Source organism: Suricata suricatta, chromosome 2 (genome assembly GCF_006229205.1).
Source record: "Suricata suricatta isolate VVHF042 chromosome 2, meerkat_22Aug2017_6uvM2_HiC, whole genome shotgun sequence".
NCBI lineage: Eukaryota > Metazoa > Chordata > Mammalia > Carnivora > Herpestidae > Suricata > Suricata suricatta.
The window spans coordinates 4,698,046-4,718,408 of record NC_043701.1 but is presented as its reverse complement, the minus strand read 5'-3'; the positions used below and the strand labels follow the sequence as shown (position 1 = coordinate 4,718,408).

At 39.4% G+C, this 20,363-nt stretch overlaps 1 protein-coding gene across 1 annotated transcript in view; it reads right to left on the bottom strand.

The window, feature by feature from the left end:
• Positions 1 to 20,363, bottom strand: part of KMT2C (lysine methyltransferase 2C) — a 217,376-nt gene that overhangs the window by 73,993 nt on the left and 123,020 nt on the right. Inside the window, exons 15-18 of the mRNA XM_029954361.1 lie at positions 14,824 to 14,943; positions 12,513 to 12,629; positions 5,061 to 5,162; positions 4,790 to 4,894 (exon numbers count right to left, since the gene is read on the bottom strand). Coding sequence (XP_029810221.1) covers positions 4,790 to 4,894; positions 5,061 to 5,162; positions 12,513 to 12,629; positions 14,824 to 14,943 — 444 coding nt within the window. The remainder of the gene's footprint in view (positions 1 to 4,789; positions 4,895 to 5,060; positions 5,163 to 12,512; positions 12,630 to 14,823; positions 14,944 to 20,363) is intronic.

Sequence of the window (20,363 nt, the reverse complement as noted above, 5' to 3'; positions counted from 1 at the left end):
TCTCTCTCAAAATCAATAAGCTTAAAACAAAAAGTCAAGATTTAAAACTCTCAAAAATTAAAGTAAAACATGAGTTCTCAAGGAAATAGGTCCCAATGATATTTCCTGATCTTGGAGGGTTTTCAGCCACAAAGTTAGGATTTCTGAAGTTCATCACTCCTCTGGCACCGGGCCTAAGTTAGCAACAAACTTTGAAAATCATGACCTGAAGTTGGACACTTAACCGACTGAGCCACCCAAGCACCCCTGAAATCTCTATACTTCTGATAAACTCCACAAACCACCCACACCATGTAAGATTATAAATCTGGAACCAAATGAAAACTCTCAAAAAAAAATTAGAATCTACAGATAGGACCACAAAGTACTTGTGTTATACTGAAAATAAAGCAACCAAAACACAGACGAAAAATTCAGATCACTAGGAATAAGGAAGTCTAAAAGCTACTTGAAAGGAAAATAAAAGAACTAAATAAAGAACAACTATCAAAATGGCATCAAATTATCCAATTCCAGATATTACAACAGTGTAATAGTTTCCAATTTTACAGAAATACAATTTTCAAGATACAATTCTCAACCAAGTAATCTAGCAATTCAGTGTGAAAGTAGAAGACCTTTCAGGGATACAAAGACTCAAACATCAGCTTCCAAATACCTCTTCAAACAGAGTTACTGAGGGGTATGAGGGACAAAATTAGGGTTACACCAAGAACAAGGAAGCCCTGGGATGCAGAAAACAATGAACCCGACAAAGGACATCAGCTCAGGGAGGCTGAAGAATGAGAGCTCAGTGACAGACCCGGAAGCTGCCAGCACAGACGAGGAGAGAGAAAAGGGGAGCGCAGGGACGGGGTGCGACTGTTCTCCAGAAGTTACTTGCCAAATTAATTTGCTTTTACCTACTGTAGAAGCACGATCATAACAAACAACAAAAACTAATGCAGAATCATTGTTTGCTTTTTGCTATTAAAACATCCATGAAAGACAAAGACATAGTACACTTTTTCATGTTTTTACTTATCGTAGAGACAGAGAGCAAGCAGAAGAGGGGCAAAGAGAGAGGGAGACACAGAATCCGAAGCAGGCCCCCGGCGCTGAGCCGTCAGCATAGAGCCCGATGTGGGGCTTGAATTCACGGACTGCAAGATCATGACCTGAGCCGAAGTTGGGTAGTACTTGCAGATCTCCAGTGAACATGTTTATTAACTGAATACTCTAAAACAACCAAAACGCTGGGAGGATGCTGAGGAGGGTTGGGGGTAGATTTTAAGAGCTAAATCAGCATTCATGTATTCACAGTAGAAAGTCAACAAAATCTAACACAGATACAGCAAAAGCACCAGCATATGATTTTGAATATCTAAATAATATCTGCCGAAGTTAACTAGAAGAGGACCTGCAAAGATGAAAGGTGGCTGCCTGGGGGTCAAGAACTCAAATGTGGACGGAGGCAGAGGGGGACGGGGGCCGGCCAGTCAGCAAAAGGCTTTGAAAGCCATTTGATCCGTGAGCATGTATATTTATTACTTTGATTCACCTACTGATTCTTTTAAATTAGTCACAGATTATCAAGTTACAATATATTATTTACCCAAATGGAGAAAAGAGCTCCGGGCAGGATGCATGGGGTGGCTTAGAGCAGTAACCAGTAAACGTTTTTGTAAAGGGTCAGATGTGAATTCTCTAAACCTTGCGGGCCATGCGGCCTGTAAACGACACAAAGGTGCCACTGCAGTGTGAAGCCACAAGAGGCATGTGTAAACGAGAGAACGTGGCTGTATCAGAGGACAATTTCATTTATAAAACCACGCAGCGGGCCACACGTGGCCTGTGTGATGTAACTGACCACCGCCTGGCTGAGAAGAGCAGGAAGATAAAGTGGGAGACAGACCCAAGCTACTCCACAGTAGGCTCTTCCAAAATAATCTCCATTCATATACGTTTTCCTATCTCACAGACACCTACCCGAGGTCCTTTCCAGCCGAATTCTCGAGCTGCTGTGCTCTGCTCAGTGTCCAAGGCCACCAGCATCCACACCCAGACCTCGCCCCAGCCCAGCTGGCGGGCCGCTGCAGCACTCCGACGCCTCCACAGTCTCCCCCTGTTGAAATCCCACACTTCCCGCTCCCTGTATAGACCGCTGAGCTGTAGTATCAACTCTCTCAGCTACTGACCTGGTTCAGTCTCTATTTCCAAACGTTTTTTCAGGAAGGTATTACCAGGCTTCCATTCAGGAAGTCTAGTTTCCATGCAGAAAGTCAAGACAGACGTTTTAAAGGTCTGAGAATATCTGTGTCAACTATGAAGGAGGACCTGGGGCACGACCCTTCTCCCGTCATGATCCCGGACCACTGGACAAAAATTTGTGGAGTGCGTGTTTCAGACACCGAGCAAAAGGCAGCGCGGGGCTGTGGATTCTGAGAAGAGGGCAACGAGTGAGATCCGTCCTACAAGATTCTGCCCACAGACATCTTCCAGGATGCTGCTCCAGGAGCGAGGACTGCAGCAAGCTATCAGGGTCTCGCTGAGGCCAGGGCACCCGGTGCGGTTCCGGGAGGCGGAGGCAGTGGCAATTTGCAGGACAAGGTCCTGGAAAGGAAGCAGCACTAAAGAGAAAGTTCCAGACCCCCACACAAAACTTCCCTCAAGCCTTTGGCTGAACGGCTCCTGGGAATTGGTAGTTGAAAAAGTAAAAGAGCTCACATGACGCTGAAGACATCTAAATCGGAACCGGTCAGAGCAGAGAGACACTGGTGAGGGAGGCCACGGGGGGCTGCTGGCGGGGGGGCGCAGCAGAGACCTCCTAACGGCCGAGCCTCACGTACCGGACTAAACGGGTGCTAAAAAAGCAGGCACTAAGTGTGGCCTGGGAAGCTCTAGGGGGTCTGTGAGGGCAAAACTATTTTCAAAATAATACTGAGATGTTATTTGCGTTTTTCACTTTAATCCACTCATAGTGATGCTTTCCAGAGGCTGCGTGATATGTCAAATAGAAACCTCATTACATGACATCGTAACAAACAGGCTTGAATATTTCTGTGTTTTAAAATATTCCCGGGCGCCTGGGTGGCTCAGTCGGTTAAGCGACTAGCTTCGGCTCAGGTCACGATCTCACGGCTGGTGGGTTCAAACCCCGCATTGGGCTCTGTGCTGACAGCTCTCAGCCTGGAGCCTGCTTCAGATTCTGTGTCTCCCTCTCTCTCTCTGACCCTGCCCTGCTCGCACTGTCTTTCTCTGTCTCTCAAAAATAAATAAAAAACATTAAAAAATAAAATAAAATAAAATAAAAATTTTAAATATTCCCAGTTAATTTCTAAAATGGTAAATATTCAATCATTATCACCCTCATAAACAAAACCTCTGTGTGGTCCTTAATAATTTTAAGGCTGTTAACGGTTCTAAGGCCAAAAAGTCTAAGAAAAGCCACCTCAAAGCGAAGATTCTCCCAACCGGCCCCAGAAAGCCGAGACAGCTTTCAAAGGTTCAAGCGAGCGTGACACCCGCCTGCCACCACGGAGACCCACGTTCCTACAGGACAAGATCCAAATCCCAGCGACACAAACATCACTACATTTAACAAAACCAAAAATACATCCTAATCGGGGGAAGGGTAAGCTAATAACGAGAAACGTCACACGAAAGAATTTGCGAACAATTATCAATATATACAAGGACTTGACAGAAAAAAATCAAAACATTTTACACTATGAGATAACATAAACTATAAAATAAAACTGAGAATAAAACTAAGTTTAGGGGCTCCTGGGTGGCTCAGTCGGTTGAGCGTCCGGCTTCGGCTCAGGTCATGATCTCATGGCTGATGGGTTCAACCCCTGCATCAGGCTCTGTGCTGACCTCTAGCTCAGAGTCTGGAGCCTGCTTTCATTTCTATGTCTCTTTCTCTCTCTACCCCTCCCCTGTTCATGCTCTGTCTCTCTATGTCTCTCAAAACTACATAAAATGTATAAAAAAAAAGTTTTTTGAATAAATAAAACTGATATTAAAAAATACAATCATATCTGTGAAAAAAGCCACTGGATGTGCTTAAAAATAGATCAGAATGGAAATCTACCCCAAAAACCAAGAGCACACTTTACACACTGTATGAGAGCTAAGTTGATGATAAATTGTATTAAATAAATAGTTTAGAGACTGCATAATAAAATTGAGTTTGGGGAATAAACTAAAGGGTAGAAAGAAAAACAACTAGAAAATAATCAAAGTGAAAACGATCTGGGGACAATATCCTACAATTTTGTAGGCATCTGACTGAGGCTCCAGAAGGGGGAGAAGGGAACAAAAAAAGAAATGTAAAGAGATTGGCCAAAATTGCCCCCAAACGGATTTAAAAATACCAACCCACCGATCCAAGAAGGCTAAGAGAAAACGTCCTGTCATGTATGGACGAGGGCCGAGAAACCGGGACGTGGGGAAAGACCCGGAGAATGAATGGGTTCTCTCTCGGCTTAGTGTCAACCATCACTGTCAGCAAAGAGAACGGGTCGGCTACATCTCTCGCCTGAGCAAATTACCGTAGAAACTTTCTGCCTTTTTGTTCTTTCAGGACAACAGCACGATAACCACTACAGTTTCAGACCACAGATTTATAGAAGAGTTAATTTTTCAGGTAGCACTTAAAGGCATTATTTAAAGTACTTAAATATAGTCGCATATGTCTAAAAATCCTAGCAAACAATGCTTGACTAATTATAAGAAATGGAAAGAGCATGATACACTCATCAAATTTCAATACATTTTTAACTGACTTAAATTGAAGTATATTTACCTTAATACTGACACAGTATGGATGGTAACACTGACCACACTGAGAACAGGCAAGTAACCTTCCCTCTGCTCCTTGGCCAAAACTGCCACAAACTACACACATATCCTGAAATTAGAAACACATGAACATAACACTTTACGTTGGAGACTAAGCTCAGAATATACTAATTTTATTTTTTATACTACCTTCTTAGCTAGTAATATAGCTCTACTGCTAAATGTTAGACGACCTCAGCATATACAGAATAAAGCAGAAGGCAGGAAGTTCAAACCTGATGCAAGGTGAACTTGTCGCTACTAGAAAACAACACCACTGTATTATGCATTGAGTTTTCTTCTTCATCCTTACTCGATGAAAGATCTGCAGCAGACACCTACAAAAAGCAAAATACACAAAATGCACAGTCTTATTTATCACTTGTAGTATGTTTAATGGGAAAACTTGAGAAGACTCCTATTCAAAATACAATTTTTGCTAATTTTTGCCTGGAGCAACAATTCTAAATTAGATTATTATTGCTAAGATAATACTGTAAAAGTAGAAGTCAGGACGCCTTTTAGTTACATAATTGTCTCTTCAGAGTTACAAGTCCCATGGATTAAGAAGCAATGGAAATATAAACTATATTTAGTAAGACTTATTAGCCAGAAATTTTAATCAAGAAACAAAAAAACCCTGTATCCTATTTATGAGCACATACCTATACACCTACACACATATATGTGTCACTCTGGACTGGAACTCATGAACTGTGAGATCATGACCTGAGCCAACATCAGGAGTCAGAGGCTTAACCAACTGAACCTCCCAGGTGCTCCTCTCTTTCCTTTCTGGAATGTAGCTACAATAAAGTTTTAAATTGCATATGTAATACCCATATATTTCCTTTGGACAGCACTGCTTTAAAATACCATTATTTTGAATAACTAAGCAAAATTTCACTCTTAGCCAAAAGATTACCAACCAAAATATTCAATTCTAGACTTGGCTAAATATCACCAAATCAACTAAGTACCCACTGGCTTGTTAAGAATTATTTCCAGAATGCTTATCCTGAAAAAGAAAAGCTCTGAATTAGCTGCTAAAGAAGAGAACGGGTTGGCCAATGCCAAAACGTTACAACAGACCCTCTTGCCTGGAAGGACAGGCGTAAAACACAGTAGGTTAAATTCCACATAAAAAGTAATGGCACTGATCTTGAGGAATGACTGAAAGAATAACTAAATAGATGGAATATATTATAGAAGTAATATTTTTTCATTGCAAATAAGTTTAAATGCAATTTTAACAGCACTACTGTTTTATTATATAATCAATCATAAGAACAAATTATAAGTCTAAATTAGACAATAAGGGAAAACTGTAAGCAACCTAGTCATCACTAGCAAATTACTAAAACCATATCAAATCCAAACTGAAAACTTATGCAGCATTTAAAAACTAGCGGTAGTTGGGGCAGCTTGGTGGCTCAGTCAGCTGAGGTCATGACCTCGTGGTTTGTGAGTTCAAGCCCCCAATCAAGCTCTTTGCAGACAGCTCAAAGCCTGCTTCATATTCTGTGTCTCCCTTTCTCTGCCCTTCCCCTATGCACACTCTCAAAATTAACTTTAAAAAAATTTCTTTTAATAGTGGTAGAAATGTGTTTCAATTTCCATCCAAAAAATCACCAGCCACACAGCTGAGGGGAAAATTAAGCTGCAGAACAGTGTGTGAGGGAGAGCACCGTGCAAAGGAAGTACCTGCGGCCCACCGACGCCTACATACAGTGGTTAAACCATAAGAAACTGCTGTTTCTCCAGACTGAAAATGGTTGACGATTGGCAATCTTCTATGATCAACTGAATACGTAAATTGACGAAAGTGGTAAAAGGAGGTAAATCAAGACTGTAGAGGCAGTGATGGTAGAGGTAACTTTGATCAGTATGTTTTAACTTTTTTTGAATATGTTAAAAAATATGTATCGCCAAATTAGCATTTTAAGATTTTAACAAGTCAAACAAAAGGGCTCATATAGTAAAATAGTCATTCCATTAGTAATAATTAAATGGCAACTAAAAGTGAAGTTACCAGTAATTCACCCACAAAACTAATGATACATTGAGATTATTATTAAAATACATAACTGTAGTAATAGCTAAAATATAGCAAACGGAAGTTATACTGAAATAAAAGGTATCCATTTCTACATGCCCATCTCCAACACAGAACACAAGAGAGGTTTTACACTGGATGATACCCAGTGAGTAGGCTCGAGGAAATGAGACTATGTTATTATTTTCAAAGGGAAAATTAACCAGAGAATGCTTTTATTTGAAATAAAAAACAAGGATGGACTATAGTAATCCCAGTCTGAAATGAACCAGAAACAAAGTCTGTACAGAAAGCCGCAATATACCCTAGATCCAAAGAGCATATTTAAATTATAAATGCTGAAAAATCAATATTCTTAAACAGCAATAGAACATGTAAGAAGGAAAGCAACATCATGTAGCTTAACGACCCACTGTTTTATTTTCATACATTATTTCATGACCTTTAAACTACTAGACATAGGGCGCCTGGGTGGCTCAGTCGGTTAAGCCTCCGACTTTGGCTCAGGTCAGATCTCATGTTCGTGGGTTCGAGCCCCGCGTCAGGCTCTGTGCTGACAGCTAGCTCAGAGCCTGGAGCCTGCTTCCCGTTCTGTGTCTCCTTCTCTCTCTGCCCCTCCCCCTCTCATGCTCTGACTCTCTCTGTATCAAAAATAAATAAAACATTAAAAAAAAATTTTTTTAAGTAAATAAAAAATAAACTACTAGACATATAAAACCCACCGCAAGGGCAAAAACGGTGATCTTTGAGACAGAAGGTCTTGGAATTGCCTATATACACATTAGTCTGATTTGTCCTTAAAGTGACAAGAGTTTTATTTGGCTGCAGCACAGATACAAGCCTAAGAAAAAAGAGAGCTCTAACCTAAACCTCACAAGTGGGGTTCTAAGTAGGGACATAAAAAGCAAACAAAAAACAGAGCAAACTATAGTCAAAATGAGGAAGAAAACAGTAAAGGTCAGAGTAGAAATCAATGGAATAGAGAACAGAAAAAAAACAGAGAAAAATTAATAAAAGCAAAGGCTGGCTCAGGATCAATAAAATGATAAACCTGCAGCAAGACCAATCAAAGAAAAAAAGGGGGGGGGGAAGACCTAACTTACCAATGCTGGGAATGCAGAAGGCGATACCGCCAGAGTCTACAGGTGTTAAAGGGCTGTCAGCCTCCTTTAAATGGACAAATTATTTGAAAGACAAGTTCATACCAGAAGACATCAATAACCTAAATAGCCCTATACCTATCAAAGAAACTGAATATGTAGTTAAAAATCTTTCATGAAGACAGAAAAAGGCAATCTCTTCAACAAATCTTATTGGGAAAACTGGAGAGCAATATGCAAAAGAATGAAACTGTACCACTTTCTTACACAATACACAAAAACAAATTCAAAATGAATCTAAATGTAAGATTTGAAACCATAAAAATCTTAGAAAAGAGCATAGGCAGTAATTTCTCTGACATCAACCACAGCAACATTTTTCTACATCTCTGAGGCAAAGGAAACAAAGCAAAAATAAACTAATAATGCGACAACATCTAAATAAAAAGCTTCTATGCAGCAAAGGAAACAATCAACAAAACTAAAAGGCAACCTATGGAATGGAAGATACATGTCTTTGCAAATGACATATCTGATAAAGGGTCAGTATCTAAAATAAAGAACTGATATAATTCAACACCTAAAAAAAATCCAATTAAAAAATAGGCAGAAGACACAAAGAAGATGTGTCCATATTACCAAAGAAGACACCCAGAGAGCCAACATAGCACAAAGACACCCGGACAGACACATGAAAAGATGCTCATCACCACTTATCAAGAAAATACAAATGAAAACTACAATGAGATATCACCTTACATCTGTCAAAATCAAAAACACAAGAAACAACAGGTGTTGGGGAGAAAAAGGAACCCTTAAGCATCGTTAGTGGGAAGGCAAACTGGTGCCACCACTGTAGAGAACAGTTTGGAAGTTCTGCAAAAAGTTAAAAATAGAACTACCCTATGATCTAGCAATCACACTGCTGGGTATTTAGCCCCCAAAAATGCAAGATACTAATTCAAAGGAATACATGCACCTCTATGTTTATTGCAGCTGTTTACAATAGCCAAGATATGGAAGAAGCCCAAGTGTCCACTGACTGATGAATGGATAAAGAAGATGTGGTATAGGGGCATCCGCGGTGCATTTGGTTAAGAGTCCAACTCTTGATTTTGGCTCAGGTCATAGTCTCAAGGTTCATGTGCTCCAGCTCTGCATGAGGCGCTGTGCAGACATGGAGAAGGCCTGCTTGGGGTTCTCCCTCTCCCTCTATATCTCGATCTCAAAATAAAATAAATAAATAAAAAGAAAGATGCAGTGTGTATGCGTGTCTAAACACACACACACACACACACACACACACACACACACACACACACACAATGGAAAATTACTCATCCATAAATAAGATGAAACTCCGCCATTTCCACCAACATGGATGGAGCTAGAGAGTGTAATGCTAAGTGAAGTAAGTCAGAGAAAGACAAATCCCATGATTTTACTCATACGTGGAATTTAAGAAACAAAACAAATGAGCAAAGAGGGGAGGAAAAACAAAGTAAGAAACAGACTCTTAACCATAGACAACAAACTCACAACTTTTCCAGAAAACTGAAGATTCTATTTCCCAATTCCCTCAAGGAAGCCAGCTTTATGCAAAAACCAAAACCAAAGAAATTATAAGACAGTAAGACTAGCGACCAATACCCTCATGAACAAAGACATAAAAAGTCTAAAATTTTTAGCCATTTGGATCTAATAACATATGAAAAAGATAAAATATCATGACCAAGTGGACTTTACCCCAAAAATACAAGGCTGCTTTAGCATACAAAAAAGCTGATCAATATAATTCACCATATCAATTAAACAAGCCATGATCATTTCTGTAAATGTAGAAAAAAATGTTGACAAAATCCAACATCTACACTTGACTAAAAGAAAACATTTCAGCAACTTATGAATAGAAAGGGGCTTCCTCAAACTGATTTAGGACGTCTATTTAAAAAATGAAACTAGAGCTAACACCATACTCAATGATGCAAGACTAAATGCTTTCTCTCTTCAAGTTCAAAAAGAAGACAAGGTTGTCTTAACATTTCTACCCAATACTGTACTGAAGGTTACAGCAAATACAATAAAGAACAGAAGAGAAAAACATCCAGTTTAAACAGAAATACAACTTTATTTGTAGACAACATTATCCTAAGGGTAGAAAATCCAATGGGTTCTACAAATAAGCAACTATATATAATAAGGGAGCTTAGGAAGGCTGTTCGATACAAAAATCAATACACAAAAATGAGTGTTTTAAATGCTAGCAACTGACAACTACAATTTGAAATTAAGACACTGCTATTTACAACAACATAAAAAATATGGGAACTTAAAGAGAAATCTGAGAAATGATGCAAAAAGACATTTATGTTGTAAACTAAAGAACATCACTAAAAGAAGTTTAAAAAGACATGAAGAAATGGAGAGATACACAACACTCATGCGTTGAAGACTCTTCAACTAAATGTTGAAGTTGGGGAACTTGCTCTAGAGTTTGAATACAAACTCAGTCAAGATCCCAGAGGCTAATTTGTAGAAACTGACAGGCCAATAGTAAAATTCATACAGAAACATGAAGGATCTTGGGGTGCGTGGGTGGCTCTGCTGGTCAAGTATTCGACTTCTGGTTTTGGCCGAGGTGACGATCGCACAGTCATGGGACCAAGCCCCATGTTGGGCTCTGCGCTGGGTGTGCAGCCTGCTTGCAAACTGCTTTCTCTGCCCCTTCCCCACGTGCTTGCATGCATGCTCTCTCTCCCCCAAAATATATAAACTTAAGAAGAAAAAAAAGAAACAAAGGATTTAGAATAGCCAAAACAACTGTGAAAAAGTAAAATAGAAGACTGACCGTTTCTGATTTCAACAGTAGTTATAAAGTAAAAGTATAACTGACCTAAAGTTATAGTACTGGCCTGAAGAGAGAGAAATAAATCAATGGTATAGTACAGAGATTCTGAAATTAGGTACACAAAAATAATACAACTCATTTTTTAAGGCTTTTACTTATTTGAGAAAGAAAGAGATAGAGAGCGCGCGCAAGACCAGGAGAGGAGTAGAGACAGAGGGAGACACAGAATCAGAAAAAGGCTCTAGGCTATGAGCTGTCAACACAGAGCCTGATGTGGGGCTTGAACTCATGAACCACAAGATCATGACCTGAGTTGAAGTCAAACACTTAACTGACTGAGCCACCTAGGTGCCCCTAGGTAAAACTAATTTTTAAAGAATGATACAAAGGCAATTAAGAGAAATGATGCTAAAATAACCTGTATATTCATTCAGTTCACGCAAAAAAAAAAAAAAAAAAGAACTTTGGTCCATGTTCATACCATAAATAAAAATTAAGTCAAATTGGATCATATTTCTAAACTCAACACCTAAAACCATAAAACTTTTAGAAGAAATAACAGACTATGTTCGTAATTTGTATTATCCAATTATTTCTCAGGTACCAAAAGTACGTAATAAAAGAAAATACAGGAAAAAAAAAATAAATGGGACTTCCTCAAAATTAAAACATCTGCTGATCCAAACAGCTAAGAAAATGAAGACAACTCACAAAACAAAGAAAATATTTGCAAATCATATACATGGTAAAGAATCTGTGGCCAGAATAAAGAAAACTCAAAATGTGGCAAGCTAAAAAATTAACTATTTTTAAAATGAACTGAAGATCTGAAGAGGGATTTCGTCACAGAAATACATAGATCGGCCCTGAGGAAGCCGCGCCACAGGAGCGCAGGCGCGGGAAGGGGGGCGGGACTCACGCACTCTGGCGGACAGAAGACGTCACACCCAACCTGACATTTCCTGAAAAGCTAGGCGTCCCCCACCTACCGTATGTCCGACCATCCCGCTCGGGGGGGTCTACTCACGGGGAAATAACACATATACCCACATACAGACTTACACCTAAAAGCTCAGTTTTGTTTTCTGGGGGGTTGTTTTAGTTCTGGTTTTAAATGGCAAAAAACGGAAACGAGCGTTATATCCTTGAATAGGTGAGCAGAAGGTGCACGCCCTGTGTCCCCTGGACAGGTAGGACTCACAACACGTGATTTTGGTAGAACAGTAAAGTTACTACAGGAAATATTTGCCGCTATCTGCCAATTACAGACTTCTTGAATACATATTTAAATAATGCCTCATCTACATGCGTGAGCAAATATTTATTTATCTTAAAATACATCAAAGATGGTCATAAAATCTTCAACGTTCTTAGAGTGTGTACTAATCTGCAACACTGCAGGTTTCTTCTGAAAGCCTAATAAAAAACTTAGAACAGCAACATAATCAAGTTTTCCAAATAAACTCAGTAATGTAAAAGGAGTTTGCTCTTATAAAGACCATTTAAAAGAAGAAAACCTGACCAGAGGGGTTTAAAAAGAAAAGAAAACAAAAGTAGGGATAGAGTAAGATAAAAAATTTGGCTCGTGTATGAGACTCTCACAAACTACTAACTGTACAAGTGAGATGATCGTGTCCGTCAACACATGAAGGGCTGTAGCGAAGGGAAAGGGAGGGAGACTTACCCCGGGCAGCACGACTGCTCCGATGCCGCTTTTCAGTTTGGACCTGCCCCTGCCGCCTCGCCCCGACAGCCCTGCACCACGAGGTCTCCGCTTCCCCGGGAACCCCGACCCGCGGCCCTACACGACAGACATGGAGAGATCAGCACTCTGCCAGCGTCCAAAGCACCTTAAAATCCAATGTGAACTAAAACATTTCAGTGACGGTCACACAAATACTTGCTTTGCTCTTATTCTAATCAGATGATAAATATTAAGAGACCAGGCCCGTGATTTTTATCTTTCGACATACAAATTACGCAACTTAAAAATATAAACATCCAATGTCTATACCAACGTTGGGCCTGTCGTGAATGCTCTGCATCAGCACACTGTAGCATTACTTTGCCACCTCCCACCCCTACATTGTAGGTGGCCCGACAGCCAGCACCCCTGCCCCTTGGTATCCACACAGAGCAAGGGCGGTGACCAGAGCCACGTGTGCTGGGCAGGTACCACCCACTGCTCTCAGCACTTTCTGCTCTCAACGACCTCATAAGGTCAGCACGATCTCAGCGTCCCCATTTTAGAGATAAAAGCACTGAGGGATTAAAAGCAACCTGCTCAAAGTCTAGAGCTCGCAGCTCTGGCTCCGGGGCCCACACTGTTCACCAGCAGTCCGCTCCGCTATGCTGCACAAAAGCTAGTTTCTGCCAGTGTCCAACAGTGTTTTCCCTGTCACTAACATGGTCAGTTACTACTCCAGAGCTGTACTGAAGAGGTGCGCCTCGCGCGGCCACAGTACTTAGAGGACAATGTGTCTGAATATTGTAGGAAGATGGGTAAAAAGGTAAAAAGCTTGTTTTAATTCATATGGATGATAATCACTTGAAATGTAAATAAAATAACTGATGTGAATTTTTACCTAACACACAAAAATACTCCAGGGGAAAGCAGGTTAAATTCTTTGATATTTTAACAAATAAATACCAGAGTTGTTGGTTGTTACTGCTTTCTTGTTCATTCTCAGACTTCTGTATTACTACCGGAAATAAGCCTGGCAACAATGCATACTTACAACATTGTGCATATTTAAATTATTAAAATATTCGGGGAAATCCTGATAGATTTTCCATAATACAGTAAATAATGTCACATTTTCAACTGATATCATTTGATCTGTAGTTTGAAACGCTGAACTCATTACCTATTTGGCTGAATAGTCTCCAAGTTGGTAAGTTATAATTATGTTTTAAGCATAAAACAGATACACACGAACAAAAAGGCGGTGACCTGGTCTCTCCCTTCAGTGTTAATAAGCACGGCCAAGTCCACGCCGCCTCTCCGTGCTGCCTCAACTGCTCTTCCCTTGGGTCCCTGCGCTTCTCGGCAAAGGGCCGAGGGAGGGCTGGCGTGCACAGTTTTGTTGATACGCCTCAAAGATTTTAAGTCAATGATTAAATCAGGATTAGAGTCATCTATTTTTCCCTCGCATCTAAAGATACAAGTGAAAATTTGTGGTATTTGCTACAAAACTGTCAAAATATCTTTTATACTCTTAAAACAACTATCTCTACTTTCAACACCTTGCAGGGTATCAGAGTAAGTTGAAAAGTAGTTCTAATGGTGACAGAAATAAAGTGGAATCTAGAAGTCCTTTGAAATCCTTGATTAGTCTAAATTAAACAGCCTTATTCCAGAATCCCATTAAATATACAAGATGAAGAAAATAATCTTCTCTAGGTAGTGAAGTATTTTCAGTTCTGACATTAATTTTTTTACCCTCTAAAATGCATCCGGCTACAAAACTTACTTCAAGAACTAGCAGAGTCCTCCATCAATGATATGAAAAAGAGGCCCTATGATTTTGAGGTTATTCACGCAGACCTGCAATCTGCTGCAATTCTGGTATTTCTTCTCCATTAGCACATAATAGATTAATGTAGTTTGCTTTTGTTCTTTTCTAAGCAACAAAATTTTATGATTATCATGAACGAGCAAGTCCTTAATTACTTTATAGCCTATGCAACAAGGATTTTTCCCCCATAGAAACACTGGTAATTACAACATAAAAGGAAGCAACCATAAAAAGCAGTTATTAAAAATTCACACTTCAAATCAATCATGTAAAATTGCAATTTAAGTTCCTCCTAATCCAGAATTTTTTTAAAGTGCAAGCATGTTGATTCTTCATACTAAAATTTTTAGATTTAAAAAAGTGGCTCTGGAATCTGAACTCATTTATCTAGAAAAGAAAGGTTTAGTTCTTAACTTCTACTTGGACAAAATCAGCCAGAAAGAAATGATATATGAATGTAAATGCAGTTTTATTTACCACTTTGATGCTCCAAATGGCACTGCCAGGAAGCTGCCTGGGTTTAAAAATTTCCCGACCTTCTGAAATGTCTGGGGACCAGGAAGGTGGGCTCGCTGTATTATGGGTACTCCAAGCCCCCTAGGATGTGGCAGGTGAGAAAATAGACGTATAAAACTCAGCAACGTAAAAGGTCAAAGCCAGCAACTGAGGAATTTTAGAACAGCAAAAACAAATGCAGACGTATGGAAATTTAGGACAAATTGCTTCAAGGTAGGGAAAAGAAGCTTATCACTTACAGTGACGTTACACTTAAATGTTTGCAGCTATAATTTACATTAAATATTTTATTCTGGTCGAAACATTCGTACAATAAAACCTATCAGAAATTCAGGTTTACATGGCATTGATATTGACTCATGAGCTTCAACTATAGAACCAAAACATAAATAAAAGTCAATTAAGTTTTAAGAATTAACACTGTAAGAAGCTATTAGGGGATTATTTCCTTTTAACAACCATCACTCTCCTGGGAAAGAGAAATAACCTTAAAGAATGTTATGTACACAAACCAGTAGGCAAAAAAAATGTACTGGGATCATGAGCAATCAACAGAAACATTGGCTTCAAGTTGCGGGAAGTTCGGTTGCCATCTTAATATGCAAATACCAGTATAATCCTAGCATTTGACTCTTGTTCCTTCCAGAGTGACCACGAGTTATGGTTTGGCCTTTTATTTTTATTTAGGGGACCACTACACTTAGATTACATACAAGGGACTAATCTGTACGGTGAAAAATGTTAAAGCAAATTGTCCTAAATTTGCAAATTAAGATGCCTAAGATACTTGGTTATTTATACAAGAAATAGTATCTTAATAAAACAGTTAAAATGAAAGACATTTTGCTTCCTAATACCACATTCAGCAATAACCTGAGCTAATCTGAAGACACTAAAGGAGCATAAATAAAAATCTCTACTCCACAAAGATAACATTTTAAAGAAAAACACAAAACAAATGTCAAATAAATAAATAACCTATTTTGAATTAGGTAATCGATAATGCACACTATAACTTTTACCAATTAAAGGACCCACACTTATGTAACACATTACTTACCAGGTTTCTAGAATGTTATCAAACAAACAAGCAGTAGCCTACATTAATCACGTAAAACTACCACCAGGAATTTAAATAATCGCCCAAGAGCCGGACGGCCCTTGGGGGAGCACGTAGTCAACGCACTAGCAACACTCTGAGAAACACCGCACAAGGGAGAGACTAGTCTCACCTCTCATTAACCCACCTCCACGCCCAGTCAAGGGCTATGCTTTCCCAAACCGTCCAAAAGTCCGTCTGATCGAGCACGTCACCACCTTGTTGTAAACCCTTGCAGCAGCTCGCTGGGGCACCTGAACTGGCCAGTCTTTCTCGCTGCCTCTCTCCAACGGCATCTTGTGCCCCCCCCCCGCCCCCAGCATGGTCAGCGTGCCCCAGATTCCCTGGTTTCCCTAACCTGCCAAGCTCCTTGCCATAACTGGGCTGCGGACTCGGAACTGCCAACTCCCGACTGGATGGCCTTGTTCTTGGGACTCCTCAGGGACGGCCTTCAGCTCGCCTATCAAATCCTCACCTCCCTTACGACACTCGTGCATCTTCTCACTGACTGAAATCTGGGGTCGTATGTTTTGCTGTTTCTAATTATTTAGCGGGAGAGTGAAGGCACAAGATACCGAAACTTGATTCTCTCGATGTTTTCCATGGTTCTTCTCTGACAAGAGTTGATATAGAACTCCTTGTGGCGGATCGTTGCTGCTGTATCAGCAGACAGCTCTTACAACACGCCATAAAAAGTCATGCTCCCAGATAATGTGCTATTCACCATAATTTAAAAGTTAGTTTTGATGCCAACATTGTGTCTCATTTTAAAAACATTTACACTTCATGGAACATGGATGAAGAAAATGAAGGGCTCCATAGATCAAGAATGTTTGGATGCCATTTCAGGAATAATTAGAAAGCCATTCAACTGCTATGAAGAACTTATATAATAAAAGCCTGGATAATTACATTATGAATTTTAATAAGTATATTACCATAAGACACTGGAAGATAGATTGTGTGCAATTTTACAGGAACTGGAGAAAAATTATGATTATACTTAGATGTTTTGACAAAGAAGAAATTACCTAATATATTCTTTAGACCTTAAAACGAAAATACAGCTATAATTATCAACTTTAGTTATAAATATTCCTACAGATCTCAGCTTCCATGAAAAACCAACTCACACAGACAATTCAGAGGTCAGTGCCCATGTCTACTGAAACGTGGTTTTACAGCAGTGTTACACCCGACTTTAGACTTGTTACATCTGTATTTCTTTGCTGCCACTGGACTGTAAGCTTGACGAGAAGAGAGCGTTTTTTCTGTTCACGGCACTGCTACGTTAAAGCACTCTGTTCTGTGCTTACTGAACATCTATTTCTCCACTTACGCTTTTTGTATGCATAAATGCATCACTAAGCTTTGTACTATGAGACACACTAATTCCTGTTTCCCCCCATTAGATGTAGCCTACAATCCTGGATTTCCTCCTTAAAAAAAAAAAAAAGTTACCAACCTATCCACTGCAGTTACTCTTAAACTCCAAACAATTAAAACCAAAAGGGTTCAAAATGTAGCCATTAGCAGACTTTAAGTTGTAAAGAGAGCTAAAGATAACAAATTTGCCATCAAATCCTATAGAAACTTGAAAAAAAAAAATACTTGGTTGAGATTGAATTAGATTCTCACAATACTTATTGAACCCAAAACCTGTTTGAAGTTGGTATTAAGCTTCGTTCCACCTTCAGGCCAACTTCTCAGGTAAATGTATCAACCACGTTAGAAGGACTGTGGGACAGGAAAGTGGAAATAGTAATAGCAAGTAGAGAATAGGTTATTAAGGCCAACTTCTATTATTAAAAGCCTAATCCTGTTGCTAGCTGTTAAATATGATCAATGTCCTAATTAGGGCCCAAGAGTGCCCTAATCTCCTGAAGAAGTTTCAAGCGGGGCCGGAGGTTCGTGTCCCCTGCGCCGGGGGCCCACCGCCACCCCACCCCTGCTTAGATCCAGCCTCTCCCAGCACACTGTGCAAAACCAAGGCTGTTATTTCAAGGAGGAGCCTGATTTAGAGAAAGTGAACACGATGGAGAGAGAACAGAAGGGACAACAGAAAACCCAGTAAGCTTGTCATTTCTTACTGGTACATTAGTTCACCCCCGTGCATTACAGCCACAGGGGCAAACGACTCATTTTTATGACTTACAGAAATCTTTTCACATAAATAAACCTCATATACAAAACTAACTTCAACATCAAATGGAACAAGAAATTCAGTCCTGACGGTGAGTTGGTAACACACCACGGAAGTACAGAACAGCGGCTACCAGCATTAGCCTTCAATAATTTAAGAATGAACCTGGCTGGTGCCAGCAATGGCTTTGTTAACGGCTTCAGAAATATCACAATGGGCACACGGAAGCCCAGAGAAAAGGGGTGCTGCTGACTGGTTATGTGACTGCCACGCCAGAGGGCTAGGTTTTTAGGTTTAAAACTACTGTCTTTGAGTGATTTAGAGCTTTGTTTCTTGGATTTTGGCCAGCACGGAACCCAAGCCTGGGCTGAGTTCCTTCATGCCTCCTCTGCTTTTCCACGGTACCTGGGTTCCCTCTACTGCAGCACATGTCACCCAAAGCATAATTAATAGACTGTTCGGTTCTGAAATCTGTGCAGCCATTATGTGGCTTTGAACTCAAGAAACCCACCACACACCGTATTTACTGTGACTAGTGTTTGACTCACTCAAGGGCTAGAGTTATTTTCATTGGCACATTTCAGCACAAATAAGCATGATCTGACTGGTGTTGCAGAGGGACATTTAATACATGACTACTATGTCCTTCTCAAGTCTCCAATTTCACAGCATATCATCCTGACTCTGCAATTCAGGAAAAGCAGCACGGCATACCACCTGCTACACGGCAGGTGCCATGTGCGTGTTACTGTTAAATTCCAGCAAGAGCCACCTCGTGTAGTTTTACAGATGAAGGAACAAGACAGTTCCCAAGGTAACATGCTTAGTGTCACACAGCCAGCAGTAGGAACAAGGATCGGAATCCAAGAAACTGCACTATGGAAATGCTCATGCTCAATTTATAGAATCAATCTTTCCTAGTATCAATTACAGTAAAAACTGATGTAAACAATACAAACTACTTGTTCAAAGTCACTTTTTTAAAATGCAGCATAGTATTTAGACTAGAAAGTGACTGGGAAACCACTCTTGGCATCTACACTGCATCTTTTATTCCCCATAAAGAATAGAGAATATACATCTGCGTCCTAATGAAACCTGTAACAGATCCTAAGACACAAGGTTTCACTTTAGAGGTATCCGAGAATGGACACGTTAAACTATCCACATAAGTGATTTTCTTTAAGCGAGTTCCACGATGTATACACTATTATCAAGCAATGTTTGGAGGTCAAACTTACTTCAATTAAAAGCTGAGTATGAAATAATTCAACAAGAACTGGACCTCGATTTGGACAATATGGATTTTCTATCTGCCTATTTTAACCTTAAAGACAAAACAAAAACCAACAGTGCTTCTTACTAAAGGATTTGTGTTTACAAAGCATAAATGGTGTCTACTATTTTCAAAAAGAAATTGCTTACTTGTAACTAACTGTCCACAAAAGCACAATCCTCTACAGCTCCCACACTCTGGGGGTTTGTTTTTCTCTCATAAGAGTAGATTATGAAACTGACTTGATAATTTGAAACACTTCATTTAAAATGCTATTACAGTAAACAAGTATGTTATAAAATTCTATGGTTCGTAACATTAGTTAAATTAATGAAAAATTAAAAATCCACTTCACAACGTAATGGAAAGTAGTTATGATATTACCTTTGAAAACCTACTATACTGAAGAAATTTCACTTTCTCTGAGAACCCCTCAATAAATATCAGTCTTAGAACGTAACAGAAATTTATAAGTTTTCCATATATATGATGTTAGCAACAAAAAACAGGTTAAAATAAAAAAAATTCTTAGAATTTGTAAGTTTTCAAATTACAGTTGAGTACTTACATGAACTTATATGAAGGCTATAAAATATTTCAATAAAATATTTTTCATAGGTTCAATAAACCTCTTTCAATACTATTACTCAATACTTGACTAAGGCAGATCAAGTCATACGATTATATTAAATATTTTCCCATAAAATAAGGGGACACAAATAGGGTAAATGACAGAGGCCAGGCTGAGATCACTGTTATCTCAGAATTTCTGAATTAGAATGGACAAATACAACTGTGGAATAAGAGAAATAAATAGAAAATGAAAACCACATTACATTATTGGTAATGCTGAAATTTAAAAATTTTTCCATCCTATTTTCCACCACTTTTAAAGAGCATTTTCTTGCGTTACGTTTCATGCGTCCAATTCAGGACTCTACTTCCAAGGGTAAGAAGGAAGACACCGATCAGACGCCGTTTTG